At 39.3% G+C, this 22,661-nt stretch overlaps 1 protein-coding gene across 26 annotated transcripts in view; it reads left to right on the top strand.

Moving 5' to 3' along the window:
• Positions 1 to 22,661, top strand: part of PTPN5 (protein tyrosine phosphatase non-receptor type 5) — a 90,292-nt gene that overhangs the window by 52,699 nt on the left and 14,932 nt on the right. For 23 of the 26 annotated variants that reach the window (XR_010832107.1, XR_010832108.1, XM_048053479.2 and 20 more), the window contains 8 exons: positions 1,630 to 1,868; positions 5,191 to 5,380; positions 7,895 to 7,979; positions 8,065 to 8,160; positions 12,096 to 12,175; positions 12,649 to 12,786; positions 16,664 to 16,774; positions 20,428 to 20,588. Coding sequence is in view for 24 of the 26 variants with exons in the window: in XM_048053479.2 (XP_047909436.1) it covers positions 1,630 to 1,868; positions 5,191 to 5,380; positions 7,895 to 7,979; positions 8,065 to 8,160; positions 12,096 to 12,175; positions 12,649 to 12,786; positions 16,664 to 16,774; positions 20,428 to 20,588 (1,100 nt within the window). In the remaining 2 variants the exon portion in view is untranslated. Of the gene's footprint in view, positions 1 to 1,629; positions 1,869 to 5,190; positions 5,381 to 7,894; positions 7,980 to 8,064; positions 8,161 to 12,095; positions 12,176 to 12,648; positions 12,787 to 16,663; positions 16,775 to 19,576; positions 19,684 to 20,427; positions 20,589 to 22,661 lie in introns of those variants that run through there. The other 3 variants (XM_066998936.1, XM_066998935.1, XM_066998934.1) reach the window with 3 other exon arrangements.

The raw sequence follows: 22,661 nt of genomic DNA, 5'->3' as shown, positions 1-22,661 counted from the left end.
AGCTAAGCAGGATTTCTAGAATCCTAGCCTGGTGGACAACAGACAGTTGCATGAAGGTAGTTTTCTTTATTTTCCTTCTGTCTTTGTGTCATGGTTTTACCCTGCTGGGCAACTGAACTCCACAACTACTGTCTTGTTCCCCCTCCTCAAAGGAAAAGGGGGAGAAAATATGATGTAAAAGGCTTATTGATGAGATAAGGACAGGGAGATCACTCACCGATTATCGTCACAGGCAAAACAGGCTCAGCATAGGGAGATAAATATAATTGCCTATTACTAACAGGCTAGAACAGTGAGAAACTAAAAGTATACTAAAAACACTTCTCCCCCTCCCATCCACTCTTTTCTACCTCCTCTCCCTGTGCAGTGCAGGGGAATGGGGCTGCGATCAGTCTTCAATGCTTTCTCTGCTGCTCCTTCGTCCTCACTCTGCCTCTGTTCCACACAGGATCCCTCCCACGGGATGCTGTCCTTCCTGAACTGACCCTGTGTGGACTTCCCACAGACAGCAGCTCTTCATGAACTGCTCCCACATGGCTCCATGCCACGGGGTCCATCCGTCAGGAGCAAACTGCTCCAGCACAGGTCCCCCACGGGCAGCAGCTCCCCCCAGATTCCCTGCTCCTGCGTGGGCTCCTCTCCACGGGCTGCAGCTCCAGCCTGGGGCCTGCTCCTGCGGGGGCTTTCCATGGGCCGCAGCCTCCTCCAGGCCACATCCACCTGCTCCTAGTTCAATGCTAGGGATGAAGCTGGCATGAAGTTTCAGGTATTGGAATTCAGAGGTGGACTTGTAATTTTTAAGGTCCATGTGTAGAATTAAACAGCCCACTGATAATATCTCAAAGTCATCTAGTCTGGCACAGCATCAATGTAAAACAATACAATACAATATTTTTTTAGATTTGTGCTATTTCAAACCCTTAATTAATGCAGAATATTCAACTTTAATGTTGCATGTGTCCTAGAACTTTGCAAGATTTATTATTTAGTGATTATGTCATGCTTTGTAACCTAATTGTCTGGTTTTTAAACAGGCTTCACCACTGGCCAAAAAATGATATAGGCGTTCTGAGCCTCAAAATGAGGTGCATCCAACTCAAGGTCTCTAAAAATGATTGGTTTATATATGAATTTAGGCTATGGTGTCAGGTTATCAAAGATGTGCAGTTCAGGAAAATTATATTTACCTTTCTTAACCCAAGTATATCAAATTGTTAGGTGGAAAACAACATTAATTCAGGAGAGGTATCATTTGTGGAATAGTATAGTAGATTTTGATTTTGTAAACAAATCTAGGAAAGTTAAGAAAGTGAACAAAAGGACAGTGGTGTCACGTTGGCTTGCATGTGATGATCACAAGCACATTCTGCTTCCAATGTTATCCCTGAGTTCAGCCTAACCAGCTCTGTAGAAACCTCTGTGCCTGAAAGCAGGTTTGAATGGGTAGATGTGAATTCCTGTAACACACCACAAAGCTTTGCCTGCATGGAACGTTCCTGTCCTCTTTGATACTACCTAATCCTGATGTGTTACAGTGAGTTGGGATGGTGTCCTAATGACCAATCCTCCAGATTGTATGGAAGGGCTGGCATCAAGCATAAAGGTTTTTTAAATGTTTGTTTCCTCCAGTTTTGGCATCTGCTCAGAGCCCGTCCAGATCCCCCCTTTCCGCTACAAGAGGACAGACGCCAATCTGTGAGCCGGCAGCCTTCATTCACGTACTCAGAGTGGACAGAGGATAAAAATGAGGATGACTTCCTAGATTTGGATCCCGTACCAGAGACCCCAGTCTTTGACTGCGTAATGGACATTAAAGCGGAGACAGATCCAGCTACTCTAACGGTTAAATCCGTGGGCTTGCAAGAAAGGTAGGGTAGATACAATGAATAGGGGGAAGTTTGGTCCCAGATTTTGTGGGCTTAGTTCTGTACCTTGTAGGAAGCTTTATTACCTTTATGACTGTCACTTTCAAATGTGGTTTTAAACAGAAGCAGCTGCTTTATTTCCTGTCTGTTTTCAGTCCAGTCCTAAATATGCAACATATTAATCAACAAGTGCAATTTCCAGATGACTCTTAACAAATTTTATTCAAAAGTGTCACTTGTTTCCTTGAAAAGATACATTTGTTTGATCAGTTTCTTGCCCTTCCCCAAGATGGCAACTACATAGTATGAAAACCAGTATAGGGCAGTGAAAGCTTTTACCACTGAAAGATGGATCTGGTTAATTCTTTTTCTGTCACTTATGTTGAAGGATTAGTCCTTACTCCAGGGGCAAACCATAGTACAAATGGCAATCTGCTGTAATTCTCTTAAATCAGTTAAGTTAGTCAAAAAGTAAATGAATTCCTTTGAAATGAACCCAGGAATGGAATTGTAGGGTGAGCTGATGTTCACTTCTTGAACCAGGAAGGCAACAGAGCTTTTCAGGGAGATGCACAACAGGGAGAGATGAAACTCCTGTGCTGAGATGAAAGGAAGGCAGGAGTGATGCAGCATTGATTTGTGTTGCATTTCTCTGTCTTCACTCATGCATCTCACAGAAAGGTCACCTGTAATAGGCAAAATTTGAAAGGCCCAGAGGTGCATGAATTCCAGAATGCGTGACTGTGGATAGGGGAAGGCTCAGCAGAGTTGCTGAGTGTTCAGTTGGACTGAACTTCAATCCATAAAATTATTTTATTACACTTTACCAATCATAAAAGAGCGTGCATGTGAGTGAAAAGGAAGTACGCCAGATTTAGTATCCTCATCTCTGAGGCTGAAGTTGATTTAAAGTTCCTGTCCTTTATTCTTCTTTGGACCATGGGAAGGCTGAGTTTACATTGTTAGCTGCCTGCATCTTTTTTCCTGTCTTGTTATTTCAATTGTCTTCATGAAACAGAACAAAAATCTTCAGAACAGAAATCCTGTAAAGAAATTCTTGAAAGGTGATGGTGTCATGAATAAGAATGAGTTTATTGCAGGGCCCAATGTAGAAAGGTATCAGCTTTCTTTATTTCCATTTTTTCAAGCTTAATTGGAGTGCTAACCATAGTTAATTCTCATGTCTAAAACTTAAAAGGTAAAACTTAGATTAATTAAAAAAAAAAAGTATGATGCTGAATTTCCAAGGCTCCCTGTAACACAGTAAAGTGTTACAGCAGAGCCTTTTAATTTGCAGTCTGTGAGCTTAGAATGTTTTTCTCACACTTTACTCTTGATTACGTTATTCGTCCTAAAATGTCTTTCTTCTTGTATTATATTCTTCTGCTTTAAATATGAGATTCCAGTAATTTTGGGTGCATGTCCCTGAATCTGCTGATATTAGTGAGCTTTGCTGCTGTTTTTGCATTATGGGCAAGACTGAAATGCATCAGTCATTTGTGCTTTGAAGCTTCCTTGATCTCATTCCATCTCTCTTTTTAAAGATGCTGACATTTCTTCTCAGGTGGCAGCTAATTTCAGGAAAGATATTCAGTGTTTCAAGAGAGGTAGTGAGTATCAAGTAGTTAAAGTAGTGAATTAAAATTAAAAAATTGTCAAGGAAGTAGGGATGGGGAAAAAGACTACAGCTGATTGAAGTTCTCTCACTAGGTAGAATGTGTTATACAAAGATGTAAAGTGAACTTCTCTTCAATATACGCATATGCTTGAGAAGCCAGACCTTGTTTGGGGTTTGGACTATGTTCTGAGAAATCTAATTTACATCAAGCATTGGTCACTCTTCCTTTGTGTTTTTGTGTTTAAACTATCTATCCATCCCTCTTTTTTATCCATCTTGCTTCTGCATCTTTCTTCCCTCTCATTCTTAACCACCCACACCATTAATAGAGTAGTTACTAGCCAAATTCAAACAGCACTGAATGTTACTCTTATGAAGAGACCATCTCATTTCCTCATGCTGAAGAATTGATACCTTTACGTATGTAGCCTCTTCTACCCTAAAAGAACCCAAAGCATTTGTTATCAAATGCAGTTATTTTGGGGGAGGGATGTAGTAGCTCTTTAACAGCACGCAGGATGATAGGGTCAAAATATTTTTGAAAAGCGCCACTAAAGACTCAGTGTCTACCACTAGTAGTCATGTTTCATCCAAAATCATTTACCCATGACTGTGAACTACAGCAGGAGGCTGGCTGCACGTGCTTTTGGAAAAACTCCTGAATCTAGAAAAAGGCTGTGATCCAAGTAATAACTTCTACCCATTTCTCTGTGAGCTGGTCATCCTCATGTGTTTACATGTTTTTTCAGCAGCTTCTGAAAACTCCTCCCAAGTAGATTTCTCCAGCTGAGTGAAAGTAATCAAAAATAGGTCTACTCTGTGGATATATAAACATTATACTTAGTAATCATCGTATGGTATGATGTCATTAATACACTAAAGATATTTAAATACAGATTCACTGATGGCACTTGCATCTTTTTTTTTTGTCTGTGATATGTGAGATTGACAGAAGCTTTGGAATGCTTTAAAAATATTCAATAAACAATGCAGGCATTTTGGCTTTTTCATTTTGTTGTGTGGCTAACTTGTATAAATGCCACTAAAAATTCTCCACTTAGGTTATAAACAGAGGTGCTCTTAACTGTTAAAATATTGGGACCTTCTTTATAACCTTCTCATGATGTACTATTGTTGAAAGCAAGTTTTTTTTAAACAGGTTAATTGTTCACTGTAAAGGATTAGCATCTCATGTATTGATTCATGTTGAACTGGTAATGTTTATCCTAAGATCTCCCCCCCCCCCCCCCCCCCCCCCCCTCATGTTGTCTGGGCTACTAAGAGATGGTTATTCAGTAGGATCTGGCCTGAAGAAACCTAGGACCAAGCTTTTCACCTGCGATGTTTAAAATGTCCATATTTAGCCTTGTGATTTACACAAGTATATAAACTTTTCCTGCAGTTGCCTGCTCAGTGCCTTTGACGCTTCCATTTAGGTGACAAAATATAGTTACCTTACTAGAGACAACACTTTGATAATATTGGCCTTTGTGTTCCAGTGTACAAAATGATCTTCAGTCTTGTTGAGACAAGAAGCATCGCCAATTTTTCAAAGGTAGTGACAATAATGTACGTAGCAGAACCAGCTGGGTGCTTTTCTAAAGTCGTTGTTTATCTGTCATTGGGACTGCATACATTGCTGACGCATGCTAGCAATGGTGGGTAAGTCCATCCTGTTGTAAGCTAACTGATTGCTCTGTTTTGCAGGAGAGGTTCAAATGTTTCACTCACGCTAGATATGTGTACCCCAGGCTGTTCTGAGCAAGGTTTTGGCTATATCATGTCACCACGGGAACAGTCAGCTCAAGAATACCTCCAGACAGCATCAAACATTCTTACTGAAGAGGAACTGCACAAGAAAGCACTGGATCCTTTCATACTTCAGGCAGAGTTCTTTGTGAGTATCTGTCCTTTCCTTATAGGAGCATCAGGAAAATGGGATGTTGTCTATATTCTATGAGCCTTGCTATTATTTTTCTGCAGGACTAAAATTAGTACATAAAAATTCCACTTCGATCAGTGAAGCCCTAAATGAAATCCCCAAATTCATCATCCTTTGAAATGACAATGTCTGAAAGCTTTCAATGATCTTGTCTCTCAAAAACTACAGAATTGGTTCTGGAAACAACAGCAAAGTCTTGTTTTCACCAGTCTGTCTTTTTTTTTTTTCTTTCCCTTTCCTCTTTTCTTCCTCAGCATGCTACTAGTTAATGCAAAATCCAACTTCTTCACTGAAATATAGAAGAAAAGCCTAGTTTGCTATAGACACAGCTTCTTGAAATTTTGAGTTGCCTTAGGGATGAAATTAGTCCAAGCGCATGCTCTTTGTTGTTGAATGTTTGTCATGGAGCTACTTTCCAAGTTGCCTGAATGTTCTCCAGATGACTGAAGCACAGGATGGCTAGGTCACTCAGCTGGAGCCTTAGAAAGTATGTTGTACTGTTTTTTCTTCTGCACAAAAATTATTTACTAGCTGTAAGCTGCTTTGTCAGTTGCTTTTAGGATTCTCTTAAGCACAGAATCTCAGCAGAGTGGAAAGAAAATGCTTTGCAATATAGCATCTTTCTCAGCCTGTCCCCTTTATGACACTTCAAGTGTCACTTGCTCTTGAGAGAGATTCAGAAATGAGATAGATTGGTCTTTTGTTTTAAAGCAGCCTGACAGATATCTGTGGTCCTTAATTCACTTAGTGTGCTGTACAATTTGAAGAAAAGCAGCTTTTGTTTAGGTAATCTGTGATAGTTTCAAAATAAAGCATCTATTGCTGTTCAAGGGAAGAAGTGGTCACTTAATAAGTGTCTGAGTTGACTGCTGAACAAATCTTATCTGCAGTTTAATCAGTCTCTGAGGCCCACTGTAGCTTTCACGCAAAGAAAGCAATGTTAGAAGAAATAAGTTTCCTTTCTTTGAGAACTTTTGAATTAGTTTTCCTTCTGTCCATAAAATCAACAGCCAAACCATCCCAGGTCATTTTCATACTTTAATGAAAACTGAAGTGTAGGTAAAAATGCTGTTTAATCAAAATGTAACTTCTGTAATTAAAAATGTAAACTAGATTGCTTTATGAAACAGTTACCACCAGCTCTACAGCATGTATTTTCTGTCTCTGTCTAACCTACTTGGCTTTACAAGTGCAAATTCATAACAAAGCAAGCAGCCGTGCTTGACATTGGAAGAAGAGTCAGGGGTGTCACTTGCAGGGTTAAGTCCTGAAATTCTTACAAGATTTAGAGTTTTAATCACTCAAAGTCCTCTTGAATTCAGCAAGAATTTGAGTGGAGAATAAGTTCCAGAGAGCTTGGCTCAAGTAGGGTTGTGGATGACTGAATACAACATAGCTAAGGAAACCATTAAGGTTTCACTCCCATGCAGCTCCTCAAATTGAGAGGAAACTACTTCCACCAAATGTTTTATAATTAATTGCCTCTGGTTAAGGCCCACAGTATGCTCAGTGCTGTATAAGAGGCCGTCTTCTAAAGCTTGAGAATTTAACAGGTCATCATAATTTCCTGACTTCACTACCAGTGTGTCCAGTACTAGCCTCTCAAATTCAGTGTGCTGCAGCTGTGGTGACCATCTCTGCTCCCAAGCTCCATGAGCTGCTTCTCTGCTGAGCCTGATTTACACATCCCGTCTTATCACGTCTAGTGTCTCCAGTTGGTGGAAGGGTCTTGTTTGACCCTGCCTGGCATTGGCCACTTAATTGCAGGAGGTGAGTACTGGAGAATAAGAAGGTTCTCCTTTATTGTTTTCTTTAGGACTGTAGTGTAGAGAGCAGGTAATCCCTGAACACCTCTTTACTGTCCTTGCCCATGGAGCTGTAAAGTGCGGTGAGCAAAATGAGTGATAAACACTCCTGCCCAGCTCCATGGTATCAGATCAGTGCAGCAACCTGTCATAGTGTGTGTCGTCATTTGTTGCTGGTGAGAGTCACTAGCAAATTACTTCCTTCCACCCTCAGAGAGGAAGAAGGAATGTGAGTCAGAATGGATGGTGTCTGAGGTCCATCACTTTTGGAGCAGAGTATCTTACGTACTACCTTTTACTTAGTTCTGTGCCTACACTTGCAATTCAGTTCTAATAATATTAGGAGCTAACATAATACTGTCTCACATATTACTCAATGAATTAGTCACTATGAACATTTTCATGTAAGGATTTCAGAAAAGAAAGCCAGTGACAGTAAAAGGAAACATCAATCATATAATGGTGGTAAATTGCTAGAAGTACAGCACCATATGTCTTGGTTGACTTCATCACTTTGCCTCCCTCACAGGCAGGACATAATGGGTTTGGGATTTTTATTCCTTTTGTGAATCTAATAATACAGTCTACTCTGTGTTTTTTTTTTTGTTTGCTTGTTTTTTTTGTTGTTGTGTTTGGTTTTTTTGGTTTGTTTTTTTTTGAGCAGGAAATTCCAATGAATTTTGTTGATCCAAAGGAATATGATATTCCAGGCTTGGTGCGGAAGAATCGCTACAAAACAATTCTCCCAAGTAAGTTTCCTGCTTTTTTTAATCGCTAATGCAGGGTGGTCTATTCCACATGCTGAAGAGCTTCGCACTTTGGTGTGTTTTCCAGGATACATCAGGTGTGCTGTCACTACCCCATATTGTCCACTGGGTGTATTTATGAAGCAGCGACATAGCTTCAAAGCTAAATCAAATTTCAAAAGAGGTACAGAGCATGAACAACCTAAAATTGACAGAAGATCAGTAGCACTTACGTTTTAAATTCAATAGAATTACATCATTTGGTTCTGTTTAAAACTTCTGCAAAGGAATTTGGTGTGTTTATTCAGAAGCTACTTAGTGGTTTCTTTGATAAACTCTTTTAGAAGGACGTTATTTTACAGAGCAATGTATTTCTCAGAATCATACCTCAAATGCAAACTGAGAAAGAGTATTGGAAACTGCTCTGATGGCATTAAGATGATAGAGAAAATCAGAATCTTCTGTTACATTGTTTGTAGCCAAGAATTGGAGTTTTAAGAAATGTTTTGGTACAGATTTCTATATGTATAATTTTCTCCTATGTCTCAGTTTAAGATACTTGAAAATGAATACATTTAGATGTCATGCTTCATTTTTGCTGTAAGCCATTGTTGGAAGATGCCACCACTAACCATAGTTAGCTATACTTGCAAAGCCCAAATGGTTCAATGTCAGGTTAGTAAAGATAGGTTCAGAGAAGTCAAAAATGTCCTCAGCTATACCTGTCATTTTAGACAATGAACCTGGGTTGGAAATGGTTCCATGCTACCATATACTTCTAAGAATGATCACACTCCAGGTTAATTACTTGCTGCAAACTTTATCTCAGCCTTATGGATATCTGTGTCAGCCATTGCTGTTGCTTTGACCTCTCCTGATAACTAGTTTCTACCCTACCATGCCTCCAAAGATTAACAAGCTTATTCCAAGCTCATTATGATCTGGATTATTTTTTTTCTTGAATGAATTTTAAAACCACAGTCTCTGTGCAACATTATGTCCCTGGCTGTGGCCGGAGGATGGCCTGATGTCTTTGAGGAGAGAAATGGGCTGACTGGGTTCATCTTTGTTCAGCTACCTCCGTTTTGAAGGGTACAGTGTTGGCAGTAAAGAGGCTAGCAAGGAGTGCAAAAATTATACTTTTATCTCCTTTATGCTTTAAATCTAAGGATCCCAGTAAAGTATCCATGCACAAAGCAGGAGAGGGAATTGTAGGCAAGATGAGGGAGAGTCCAGTCCTTTCTGGGTTTTGACCATCCACTGACTTCCCAGTTTCCGAGCTGACCAAATGTAGCCTGTGCTGCCTTGTGTATCTACTTAGTATTTCTCCAAGCTGCAGAAAGCACTACTGGCAGGAACTACTGGACAAGCTGCAGCAGAGCAGGCTCGGGCAACTGATTATCCAAGGGAACAGCAAGTGCTTGATTACCAAACCAAAGTGAAACCCCAAATCCAAAAACCTAAAAATAATTAAAATTCCATCACCCACTGCATCTCCAGAAGCACTCTAGGCAGTTATTGTTAAAAGGTAAAGTCACTTAACATGATGACCAGTTGCTTGCAACCCTCAAGTTAATTGTAGTAAGTGAGAGACATGATAATAGTCTGTTATTCATCTAATTTATATTTCATTTGTAGTAAATTCTTTTTGCAGATACTCACATTTCACTGTTGGTAGTAAAATGGCTTAGAAGATGGCTTTCTGATGGCAGAAAAGTGTTTTTGGAAAAACGCCAAGCTAACAAGGTTGATGTGGTTATTTCATAAACATGAAATTACTTATTTGCAATCTTCTATTTGGGAAAAGTCCTGTGGAATTTCCTGGAAAATTATGACTTTTCTCTAGGATATTTGAAGGCACTGTTTGATTATATGGAAAAGGGTCTTGTTACAGGATCCCAGAGGGTGGCATGTTGCGTGTCAGTCTCTTTGAATCCTTTTCTGAAGAGTAATGTCTAGACAGACTTTCTTTTTAATTTCTACAGTTTTATTGCTTTTATGCCATTTTCAGTTATGCAAAACACTTCAGTAAGTTTAGCCAATTCCTCTAAAATGTCTAACATAGCATAAATACAGAAAGTCCATAAAAGAGATTGTGGAAAAAATAGCTGACGTCGTTTGGCTTCTTAGAGATGCAGGCTACTACTGTTTGGTTTTTGTGTGTGTGTGTGTGTGTTTGTTTATTTGTTTGTTTTAATAGATATGGTGCCTTCTTTAGCCTGGCCTATGCACTAGTTTTGTCCTGGAAGAACATTTTTTGTTAAGAGTAGGATTTGGTTTAACTTAAATGTTTCTGTCTTGAAAAAATCGAAATTCATGCCACAAACTCTCATGATATTAAAGTGTTATGATTTTTGAAAAGAATGAGTTATTCCTTTTTATACATTTCTAAGAGAGGCAGTTTAACTCAGTTACGCTTCCTTAAAGCAGTGCAAATTCTTCTATCAACAATGCATTAAGAAGCTTCTCTTCTATGAAATAAGGTTAGAACTGCTCACTAACATACTACTGTAAAAAAATGTAAATACATTAGCAGAAAAATCACAAGCCAAGTACTATAATTTGGAGTAAAAGAATATTATAACATTTTAATATTTGTGGGCACAGCAGTAACAGTCCACACTGAGAATTAACTCGAGTTCAACTGCAGCTGAATACCAAAAGGAACCTTTGCTTAGAAGTCTGTGGCACTTAACTTACTTGATAGAGTTCTTCAAATCCAATTTGTTTGTCCCTAGAGATTCACTATAAGCTGGACAACATAGTATTATTGCTGTTCTGAGAAGGGGGAAATGATGTAACCATTACTCAAACTTGAGCAGGCTCCATGGATGACTGCATAAAACCCAGACAAAAGGACCTTAGGCAAGGGGCCTCACTACCCAGTCCAGTAACATTTAAATAAACATCTGGCAACTGATGTTACCTTTTTATGGTGTAGCATTATCTCCTGTCTCATCATCTCCCCAGCACTAGGGAGATGAGCAAAGGAGAGCAGGAAGGAATTGTATTTCAGAGGAACTCGCTAGCTTCCATATTTCTGTTTTACTAAACACCATCTCCGTTAATATCTTTGCTTTGTAGATCACATGATATTGTGACTTCATTATCACATAATAGATTATGTGAATTAGTTCTGTCTGAGGACAGCGTTTCATGCTGTCTGTTTATAGTACAGTAGAAACAGCTGTGTGTTTGGTCCTTTGTGCTTGATCCAATATCACACTGTTTGCATATTTATTATTTTGTTCTGGTTTCTGAACAGTCTCATTTTTTTTTTTTAATGAAGATGTTTTCTGTGGTTTGTTTCTAATATTCTGCTGGTGATGCACTGTTAATGTTTGCTGAGGGCCTCTGTCAGAAGAATGTTTCTTGTGAATGATAACAAACTGGAGTACTGGTGATAATGGATGAATATGGGCCTGTGTAAGCTTGCATTAGAACAAGTAGAACAGCTCCCATTGACTTCAGTGGGAGCTAGACTGAGGTTCTCAGATGGAATCATGTTTTCCTTTGCTGTCCTATTAAAAGAAGAATAATGCTTCATAAATAGTGCTGAAGAGGAAGGGCCTCAAGTACTGAAACATCTTGTGCAAAAGGACTGTTTAATATCCTTCCATTTTTCCCCAGCCATTACATTTGTTAATAGCACTTCTCGAACTTTAGCTTATTGCAAGACAAAATGGGGGAGAAAATATTCATCTGGCTTGCCTGCACACAAGAAATGTATATTTATGATTTGGGAGAAAAAGTGTTTGCTGCCATTAGAATAATGTCTTACAAGCCAGGATGGATCTGTTCACCCAACAGACTGAGAAATAATTTTCTGGAGCAGAAAAGTTGCTGCTTTTCCAGAGTTGCTCTGGGGCACTGACTCTGTGACAGGAGAAATTCAGCAAGCTTCAGAGTGGGTAAAACTATCAGAGGAAGCTAAAAGACCCCAAGTACCTTTCACCTTTTTCTGTATTAACATTTTAACATGAGAGCTTTCCAAGGCCATTGACATCTATTGTGATAGCCGTGAATGCATCCAAATGTCTCGCTGTACAAACTTCTGTGTCTGTCTTTCTCTCCTATCAGCAAATGATAAACTATTGCTTATTTCTTTACACGTTTCAGATCCTCACAGCAGAGTGTGCCTTACCTCAGCTGATCAGGACGACCCACTTAGCTCTTACATCAATGCTAACTACATCAGGGTAAGAGCTCAACAGTCCTATATGTTTGCCTAGCCTCTATTAGCCACTGTTAATGTAAACAAATTTGAACGTCCACTGGCTTTTAAAGGCATCGTGGCTGATCTGATTGTTCTTCTCTCCTGCTTACATTAAATGAAAACTAAATCTCAAAATGCAATTACACTGGTTCAAACCAGAGAAAAGCACATTTCTGCACTTCTTGATGCAAATTGCTTGTCAGCTGGCTGATCGGGACACTGGAAAATAAGCCTCAATAAGGTTTGCGACCTAGGTAGAGTCACCTTGAGGCTGTTGGACTCTCATTGCTGGAGTTATGAGACCATATTGTACCTTTGCTCCATGTGCATATGTGCAGGAGAGAGGGGAAGAACCGATGCCATGGTGTCTTCATTCCAACCAGCTTTTAAAGACTGAACCTTCAAGGTTGTGGTGGACATCCTGTTAAATATGTTCTCTTGTTGTTTTGTTGGCAGGGCTATGGAGGAGAGGAAAAGGTATATATTGCTACTCAGGGACCGATAGTTAATACTGTCAGTGATTTCTGGAGAATGGTGTGGCAGGAGCGTTCTCCCATCATTGTCATGATTACCAATATAGAAGAGATGAATGAGGTAATGGTGTTACATATAGTCTGTATTTTTATCTGTACTCTGGCAGATATTTTCAGCACAGATGCTAAGCCTGCAGAAATAAATGAACAGAAGTTAGTTCAGTGGCCTAAACAATCAGAGCTAGAATTAAATTCGTCAGAGTTAAAGATGTGAGCTGCTTTTCTTTCAGTTCAATTTACTGAAAGTCTTGTTTTGCTGTCTGACTTAGCCTACTGCTGGTTCTGCTATTTTTTTGTCTCCCTGCTGACCTGAAGCCTTTCCAAACCCAGCTCTATTTGCAGACATGCTTTAAAGCTGTCTCTAAAGGAATCAGAAAGAATTGTATTCTAGCCCTATTTGTTTTAGTCTTCAACAGCATCGATGTTTTTCAATCTTGCATTTATTATAGTTCGTTGTCTATAGCCACCTCTCTCAGAGCTGTCCCTGATTTGTGAAAGATAGTTACAATAATCAACAACTACAGCTGACTTGGGTGTGGAGGCTCTTTTCCTCAAATATGTCTAGGAAATGCTGTTGAAATACTGAGATTAAGAAGCAGAAATTTTCTATTTACAACCTGCTGGAATTGGTGCTTCTAGAAAGTACATCGTCACAATGTTTCTGGTAATCTGCCTAATGTTATTTTTATTTGCAGTAATAAATACTGCTGCCCTGCAGCTGTTCATTACTAATTTACCTACTGCAAAATTTACCCCATAGCAGAGTTGCAAGAACTGTGTGCTTGGTCTTCAGTTTACAGGTTGGTAGCTGATCTTCTTCCGTCACCTTTATTGGCAGTGTAGAATGTGAGAATATGGTCTGGGCATGTGTTGAGCTCTGCATCCCCCTTAACCTCTGGCAGCAAGCTGTAGTAGAGAAATACAAATGGTGTTTCTTATCTGCAGCAGCAATATCTGTCAAAGCTTGTCCCCGAAACTCAGTAGTTCAGTTGAGAGCGTTTCTTTTGGAGAAGACATTTCAGACACTTAAAAGACGGAGAATATAGTCATACAGATGGCCTGAAGTGCTAGCTGGAAGCTGAGTGCCCATAATTTTTGCATGTTCACAAACCTTTAGCTTTCCCCAGTTGTGAAGTAAATCATTTTAGCCTGAATTTTGATGGAAAAAATAGATGCGGATAAGACAGACACAGAATTACCATGCTTTGCAATATAAAAAAATATGTATATATAGTTGTTATAGCTGACAAATTGGACACATGCTCTCAGGGCACTGCTGATTTAAAAAAAAAAAAAGTTAGTTGCTAATCTAAATGTTTTGTTTGTACTAACATTTTAAACTCACATCCTCACATCCACTTCTATCTGAGGCAGCACTGAAAGAATAACTTGCTCATTGATCAGAGTTGGCAGGTTATGGTGAACAAGATGTTGAAATATTATGACATAGTATACCCAAATCATTAAAGGACTGAGATTTGAGAGAGAAAAAGAAGCAGAGGAAACATTGGTCCTGAATGATGTATTTGCTGAGTTCTTCTGCTATAGTTTTCATATAAAGGTTATTTTACATTCCTGTTATATCTGAATTTCCTCTTATCCACACTGACAAAGTATTTCATCCATCATCTCAGTCTTAGGAAGGAGCACAGTGCAGTGGTGTTGCTCTATATGAGTGGAGCTAGCTACAGTCTATATCGTAACAGCTGTTGAGTTTTTTCTGATACCTTTTGTATCAAAAATTAAAAGGTGTCAGGAATCTCAGCCATAAATACAGGGTAAGTCCTTTCATGTGGATGTCTCCTATATTCATTCCCTCTTTTCCATAATACATATTAATATATGAATAACAGGACTCAGAATTACGTAGATTCAAAACCAAAACCTTTGTTTTGCCATGATGCTAGTAACGGAGGCTTTGTGTTCCTGCTCAATGCAACAACTTGGGTAATGTGCGTATGAAGAGCTCTGTATCTCAACCCTCTGTCGCATCTAATCTGAACTGACAGACAGCCCACAGAAATGAGTGGGCAATCTTACTCCACTCCTTGAAGCAGAGCAACGTCTGTGCTATTGATAGATGCTAGCGCACTTGACAATTTTTACAATGGATTCTGCAGTTTAAGAAGAGAGGAAGTAAAAATGAGATCTGCGTAAATAATTTTACAGAGACACAGTGGGCCACATTCCCAGTGGGTTATTAAATGATGCGCTATACAGATGGAACAGCACTGCTTCTCCCACACACAAATTTTGACTCAGTAACTTTGCAAGACACTCTTCTGTTGTTAGTCTTTCTCCTGAAATGGAATTATTCTTGGTTGGGGAGAGCAACACACAACTTTAACTCACTTCCTTCAAGACTGTGTGCTGCCATGTAGAAGAGAAAGCATGCAACCATCCTCTTTAACTGGGTCTGTCCAGCAGCAGGTTCTCATTCTCTTATGATAACAAGATGTTTTTCTTGCTTTAACATAGGGGAGTCTTTTTCTAAGAAACTGCCTTGTTCATGTTATTCCTTGTCCATGGACCTGTCCCTACACCGTGTTGAAGTGTTTGTCTCTTCTTTTGCATGTTGATTAGCTTAAAGAGAGATTGCATACAAAAAAACTCAATTGTTTTCAGTCCTTCCAGAACAAGAGTAGTTACAGATCCCCACCTACTTGTGCAGAGTATCAGTACCATGATGTAGATTTGCATATGGACTGTCGTTTCAGCTTCTCTAATTGTCAGGCGGTTCTGGCTGCATCTATGGTGGCGTTTTGGCAAAATCAAATGTAGCAGTCTGATAGATCCCATAGCAATTGCTTCCTTTTTGTTCCTCATCTTTGATGTAAGATCCTCAACATCTATTTAAAGTGGATTTTGGTACATAAGATAATTCCCCAAACATCTCCAGTCATGTTCAGGAGTCATCCCCCTCGCTACAGGAAGGACATGGACGTGCTCGAGCAAGTCCAGAGAAGGGCGACCAAGCTGGTGAGGGGTCTGGAGAACAAGTCTTACGAAGAGCGGCTGAGGGAGCTGGGCTTGTTCAGCCTGGAGAAGAGGAGGCTCAGGGGCGACCTTATTGCTCTCTACAGTTACCTTAAAGGAGGCTGTAGAGAGGTGGGGGTTGGTCTGTTCTCCCACGTGCCTGGTGACAGGACGAGGGGGAATGGGCTAAAGTTGCGACAGGGGAGTTTTAGGTTGGATGTTAGGAAGTACTTCTTTACCGAAAGGGTTATTAAGCATTGGAACGGGCTGCCCAGGGAGGTGGTGGAGTCACCATCCCTGGAGGTCTTTAAAAGACGTTTAGATGTAGAGCTTAGCGATATGGTTTAGTGGAGTACTTAGTGTTAGGTCGGAGGTTGGACTCGATGATCTTGAGGTCTCTTCCAACCTAGAAATCTGTGATACTGTGATACTGTGTGATATGTTCTTTTGTACAAAAACCTATGCAGGTGATAATCTTATATTCAGAGAGCAATGGCCCTTTATCAAAAGTAGAAAAAATGTATTTTGTATTTCCATATCCATTTATACACGCCACAGAAACAGCAGCAACTAGTCTATATTGTGTTAATCATTATTATCTTAAGAAAAGAATTAATCTGAAAACACAGGCTATTAATAAAAACAAGCACATTTCTGCTGGCCTTTCTAGTGAAACCTCAAAATGTGTATCAATTGCACAAAGTTAAATAAAGATGTGTGTATTTAAAAACAGTGGTTAGTCATTATTTGATTTGTGCATTTTTATCATGCAATCAAGCTGTTATGAATGCAGCAAAAATTGCCAGAAATGTGGTCCCTGTATAGAAATTGAAAATGTGTACTTATTATAGAAACAACCATCATTCATATTCATCTATGCATGCGCTAATCCAATTTCAGAGGAGTAAAAATGAACCTCCCTTGACGGTTGCTTAACTAGATTTATTTTATATTGCACACAGAAATGCACAGAATATTGGCCAGAGGAACAGGTCACCTATGAAGGAATAGAAATCACAGTTAACCAAGTCATACAAGCAGATGATTACCGTTTAAGGCTCATCACCCTAAAGGTAAATCATTCAAATGTACTTAAAATAGTTTTGCTACCTAAACCCTTAAACAGGACTTCACAGAGAGCTGTGTAGAAATATTTGCACAGTAAATTACTGTACAAGTATCACTTTTAACTACTGCAGTCATTATTGCTCTGTCCAATTCACCAACATACAAATACCACAATAATGTAAGCAATCCAAGATTTATACCATGTGAGTACAATCTGAAAACTTCCAGGCCAACTTTAGCAGTACAGGGTTAACTCAGTGGAAGAAATCAGTGACTTCTGTGCCTGTGTCTTTTGTGTTGATTGATCTCTTCGGTTACCAGCGATAGGACCCAAGGAAATGGCATGAAGATGCATGTTTTGGATTTTTCTTATCAGCAAAAGGCGCTTCACTGAGAGGGTGATCAGGCACTGCAACAGGCTCCCCAGGGGAGTGTTCATGGCACCAAGCCTGATGGAATTCAAGTAGCATTTGGACGACGCTCTGAGACATATGGTTTGATTTTTGGGTGTTCCTATGTAGAGCCAGGAGTCAGACTTGATGATCCTTGTTGTGTCACTTCCAACTCAGGATATTCTATGACTGGTCACTGAGAGTGACATGTTAGTTCAGTGACAGCATCTTACCAGCCTTTGCAAGTCATACTACAGACAGTGCTTGTGGAATAACCCACTAAATGCTGTGATGATATTCTGTAGAATTCAAAGGCTTGTGTGTTCTTTGGGCCATGGACTTAGTCAAAGCATTACTGATTACTAACAAGAATCTTTTACTTGCATGGAGTTTTACATATTTTGTAGTAGGAGACCCCTAGAAAACATTTAGATGGTATTTTTTGTCTACGTATGACTATTATTAGACTCTTGTCAGACTGCTAGATATCTCCAGTTGTTTATGCTTAAGATGACTGTTGTGCTACTAACAAGAAGTGGAAGAGTTGCGAACTGACCAAAACTCTTTTCATGTTGCTTGCCTGCCTTCAGTTTCTTGCAGTGGTTGGACTACTGGTCTGCTTGTCATAATAGTGGTGTGGTAACACTCCTGCTGTTCACAAGGCTGACTTGACTTTGAAGATGCTTTAAGGAATCATTCACTCTAAGACATTAAAACTGCTGATGACCTTTATCAACACTTTTCACCACAGAATTATCTCTGCTCATGTTTCTAAGCGTAGTATCTTTCCAGCTATTTGTCTAATTTTACATACCAGTAACCATTCTATCATCTCGTGAATAGAGAGTTGAAAGGCAGATTTACTTTTTCTTAAGTACTTGGGTGCTACTTAGTCTAAAATACCAGTCTTATTTTACAACTGATTTCATTGTTAGGTTCTTGAATCTCAAGCTATATGCTTTAATAAGAACAATCTATTTACATAAACTTAATACATATTTAATATACCACACCTACCCTCGACTTCAATATAACAACACCATTTCTTTCCAAGCTGAAAAAAGCCTTCCTTTTATCCAACCATTTTCAAGTTTCTTCAGCCATATGCTAATAGGCAGAAAGCCAGTATGTGAAATTTCAGGTCTGGACTGAGTGTGGGAAGTCTGTCACTCATGCTTTTTGTGAAAGCAGCAAGGAGAAAATCATGTTCTCCAACAAGTGGGAAGTAAAGAATATTTACAAGTGTACTGCAGACTTGCACTGACCTTAAATACAACCTATCCCAAACAATACAGTGCAGCAGCAAGAACAATATATAGCTTAATTCTTCTGGAATAATGATATCTCACAGAATTGGTCACACTTCAGTTACAGTGACAAAACAATTGCCTCAATAAAAATCCTGCGGTCTCTTCCAGAAGAGTTTCTTCAGAATTATCCCAAGTCTTCTCAGCCTCAAAGAAGCACCAGTGAAGAATATTTTTATTAAAGTCAAATCAGAAGTGTACAAGCTTCTATAAGCAGAAACATGGAACTGGTAACAGCATAGACAAAACTAAAGATATCCAGAGCTCATGCTTAGAACTTTGGCTGTTTTCTGTTTCTGTCAAATGAGTGGTTTTATGTAGTGATTCATGTTTTTCTTCAGATGACTTTAATCTTTTACTTTTCTCTGAGTTTTATTGACAACATTTGAATTACAATTTTCACAACCCACTTAAGAATACAGTATTCATAATTTCTGTGGCTTACACATAGTCACATGTTGAAAGGCAACTGTGCATATCCATGTTTCAGAGCAGTGTTGAAATCTGATCTGGTTTCCTGTCATGAGCTCAAAGTGCTATTCATGACAGTTAGTTATCCTCTCTTAACCAGAATATCTTCTGACAAAGGTAAATAACCTAGGGCCATGCTCTATGCTACAGTAGTAAGACACTTTTTCTCAACTGAGCGAGACATACCCTTAAGGTTCCCAATGGCTGCGCACTTCAATGAGCACTTCAAACCCGGCATAAGCTGGAGCAACTACTAAATGAAGCCCAGTCTCCCTCTGTCCAGCTCTCTTGTTTCCTACCCTTGTTCCATCTCCCATGTCCAACACAAGCATTTGTGAGAATGTGCAGTAACCGAAAGAGGGGAAGCTGATCCATGTGAAAATTAATCCTACTAGAGAAAGAGAAAAGATTTAACTCGATGACTTCCACAGTCCAGTTTACAAATGAAGCTATGCAAAGCTTTGCCAACCCAGGAGAAGGGTGGGAGGTGGCAGTCATGGAGCACTTCTAACATCCATCAACTGATAGTCGTAGGGACTTAGCCTCAGTGACAGAAACTATTTCTAGATTTTTGCATCTCTTTCTTTAGAAAGAATCAAATTTGTTCTTTTTTTCCCCCCTCATCTCTTGAACTCAGCCAGACGTGTTTAAGGAAAGGTTGTGGAAACTAACAGCTCAGTTCCTGGACTTCGTGAAGCCATTTGCTTAGCCCTGTGCCAGCTGGCTTATGTAATGGCTGAAAGGGTAAGGCGAATTCCCTGAGCTCCATGTTTGGCACCTTCAGGAATCAGGCAGAAGGATGTCACTTTGAACACAAAATCAGAGGCACAGAGTGCTGCTTGGCACTCAGAAAAGGTAAAGGCACGTTTGCTATATTCATAGCCATGCTGAGAGATAGAGGCAATCAGAATTTGTCTCATGAAAAACCCTGGACTGCAACTAGATGCAATTCTCCTCTTCCAGTGTCTCTGAATCTGTCACCATGTCTAAGAGAAGAGAAGTGACAGGAAACTGATAAGAGTCTGTCTGTCAGAAAAGAGAGAAAAATAAGCTCCAATCTCTATCCCTCATCTAGCTAGCTAGCTATCAAAGACAGAGATATGGCTCCTGGCTCTCTGTCTGTCAAATAGATTATGAAAGCAATTATGTCACAAGTACAGCTCTGGCTTTGCTGAATGAATCTGTCAAGAGGGAGCAGACTGTTTTGCACACAGCTCTTGGCACTAAAAGAGCAGAGTACTTCTGGTGGGGGGGTTGTAGGTTTTTCTTTTTTTTTGAGGCAGTTTGTTGAAGTGCAGACTTGATCTTTGGAGTCTAGATTTCTGTGTTGTGTGGCTCACCATTTGGTTCTCCTGTTCCTTTTAGCACTGATTTGCTCGCCACATTCTTAAAGGAAGGCCAGGTTTCAACATGACTTTACAATTAGATTTAAAAAAAAAAAAAAAAAAAACACTTTGTGATGTGATGTTTATCTTAACTGGGTTGCAGAAAGGAGAAGAAGTCAGAAACCTGAAACATTACTGGTACACATCTTGGCCAGACCAGAAGACACCAGATCAAGCTCCCCCTCTGTTACAGCTGGTACTGGAAGTGGACGAGGTAATGCAGAGTGCAGAAGAGAAGAATGCCCCAGTGATTGTTCACTGCAGGTAAATAAATGATGTATGCAACTTTGAAGGGCTCCTTTGCATACAGTGGCATACTGTTGTATTGGCCATCAGTCAGATATGTAAGAGATCTGGTCCAACTGCTTTAAATATTCTTGGAGCTTCCAAATTCAAGTTTTCTCTTTCCACCTTTTGCACACACACAGTCTGAGCTGAACACAGAAGATGTTGGTGGCTCAGTTACAAGTAATAAGTCTCATTTCATTTGTCTTACCAGAAGTAAATGTCTTCAGTAACCTTAAAAGGGCCATTTTACCATAATGAACACTCTGAATGAAACTGAGTAGGAAGATACATGCAATCAGAAAAATAAGAACCCTTAACTTCAATAATAGTAATAATAAGATATCTTTTACCAATAAAAAAATAGAAGTTCTGGAGAACAAAAGCAAGTCTTCTTTTGCTAGTGTTTAGAAAGGTTAAATGTGATTACTTGAAAACAACAAGTCAGTTCTCAAAACAATTATTCCAAGTAAATTGCAAAAAGTGTAATAAGTGATGCAGTAGTACTGCCAGGATAATTTTCTATTATTTCAATAAAAGTACATTTTGATAAATGTACTTTTGGGATTTCTGTAAGGAATTTCACCTAGTTTTGCATAGCATTTTCTAGGAAATGACATATAGTCGTTAGTCAAAAGCCATAGTAAATGAGATATTATCATATAACAGGAATGGTTTTTTTGAAGAGACTCTGGCATGAATGGTTCATAGTCCAGTGTTGCCAAAGATCCACCTATAAGCAAATAGAGAGTAATTATTAATAGAAAAGTCATATAATGCCACACTAGTGTTAGAATCAGATCTCTTCAGGTTTATCTTGATTGTTTGATTTATTTACTTAGAACATGTGTTTTAATGTAGCTACTGACAAGATCCTATGTCCAGGAAAAAAATGGATATCATGCTTAGGGCTATGATCTCCTGGAAAGCAGGTGTCTCAAAAAATATCATGGAGGTTGTACTGGTTGTATATGAGCTCCCTATATAATGCTGAAGCTGAGAGGTCAAATGCAGTTCTGAATCCAGAAAAGGAAATTCAATAAGAAATGCAGAGTTGTCATTCTTTCTGTATGCAGAATGGGTAAATAATTAAAGTGCTATGTCCACTTTTTCTGCCTCTGTTTTGGAACGAATTTTGACAAATAGGGGAGAGTTCAGAGAAAAATAACGAACGGTTTGTAACAAGATCCCCTTTACCCTTGGAAATCTGTATTTCTCAAAAATCTCATTGAAGAAGGATGGTGTTTGCTGCAGGTGAAGATTCTGACCACTGTGTCACTTGTGCTTTGCATATTTGCCTGGTCTTCTTGTATGGTGTCACATCCATGATCTGGATATAATTTGGAGGCAATTAGCGTATTTTTATTTAAAAACAAAACAACAACAACAACAAAAACTAAGAGACACTAAGAGGCATGGCAATAGGGTTAAGAAGTGTTTTGTGTGATAGGTGGGGACCAGAGCCTTTTCAGATTATTCTTAGTTGCAGTCATTTTATCCAAAGAAGGAATTTAAACTGATGCCTCTAATTGAGAGCGGTGTGTGCAGCAAGCCGTTGGTCAAGGCCTGAGTTATGCAGGGTACTTGCATCTCCTTTGGCCTCTGTGAGAGGTCCTCAGTAGAACATAATCTGGTGCGTTTGGCCTTCAGTGATGTAAAGTAACCCACCTTGAAGAAGAAAAATAAGTACAAGCCTAATCATGAAGCTATTCTTAAAAGCAATGTAAAGTTAAAGGAGGCTAGCAGTCTTGGTAAGGTTCTGTGGATAGCGTGGCAGTCTTAAAAAGGATTATGACTTTTTTCAGCCACTGAGGGACTTGCAGTTTGGCCTGGGATAAGTATTCTCTTGGTGCTGTTTGTCTTTGAAAATGTTGTACCCTCCCTTTGCACAATAATCTATGGATGGGAAGCAGCATACAAGAGATGCGTACAATAGCCTATTTGATTATGGTATCAAATGTAAGGTGAGGGGCTTTTCTTTTTTTTAATCTCTTGATGTGCATCCATATGCATCAAAGAGTACTTTGAAACTCTGAAATATATGAAGTCTTG

The sequence above is a fragment of the Anser cygnoides genome, chromosome 5 (assembly GCF_040182565.1).
Source record: "Anser cygnoides isolate HZ-2024a breed goose chromosome 5, Taihu_goose_T2T_genome, whole genome shotgun sequence".
NCBI classification, from domain to species: Eukaryota; Metazoa; Chordata; class Aves; order Anseriformes; family Anatidae; genus Anser; species Anser cygnoides.
This window is presented reverse-complemented; position numbering and strand designations above follow the sequence as displayed.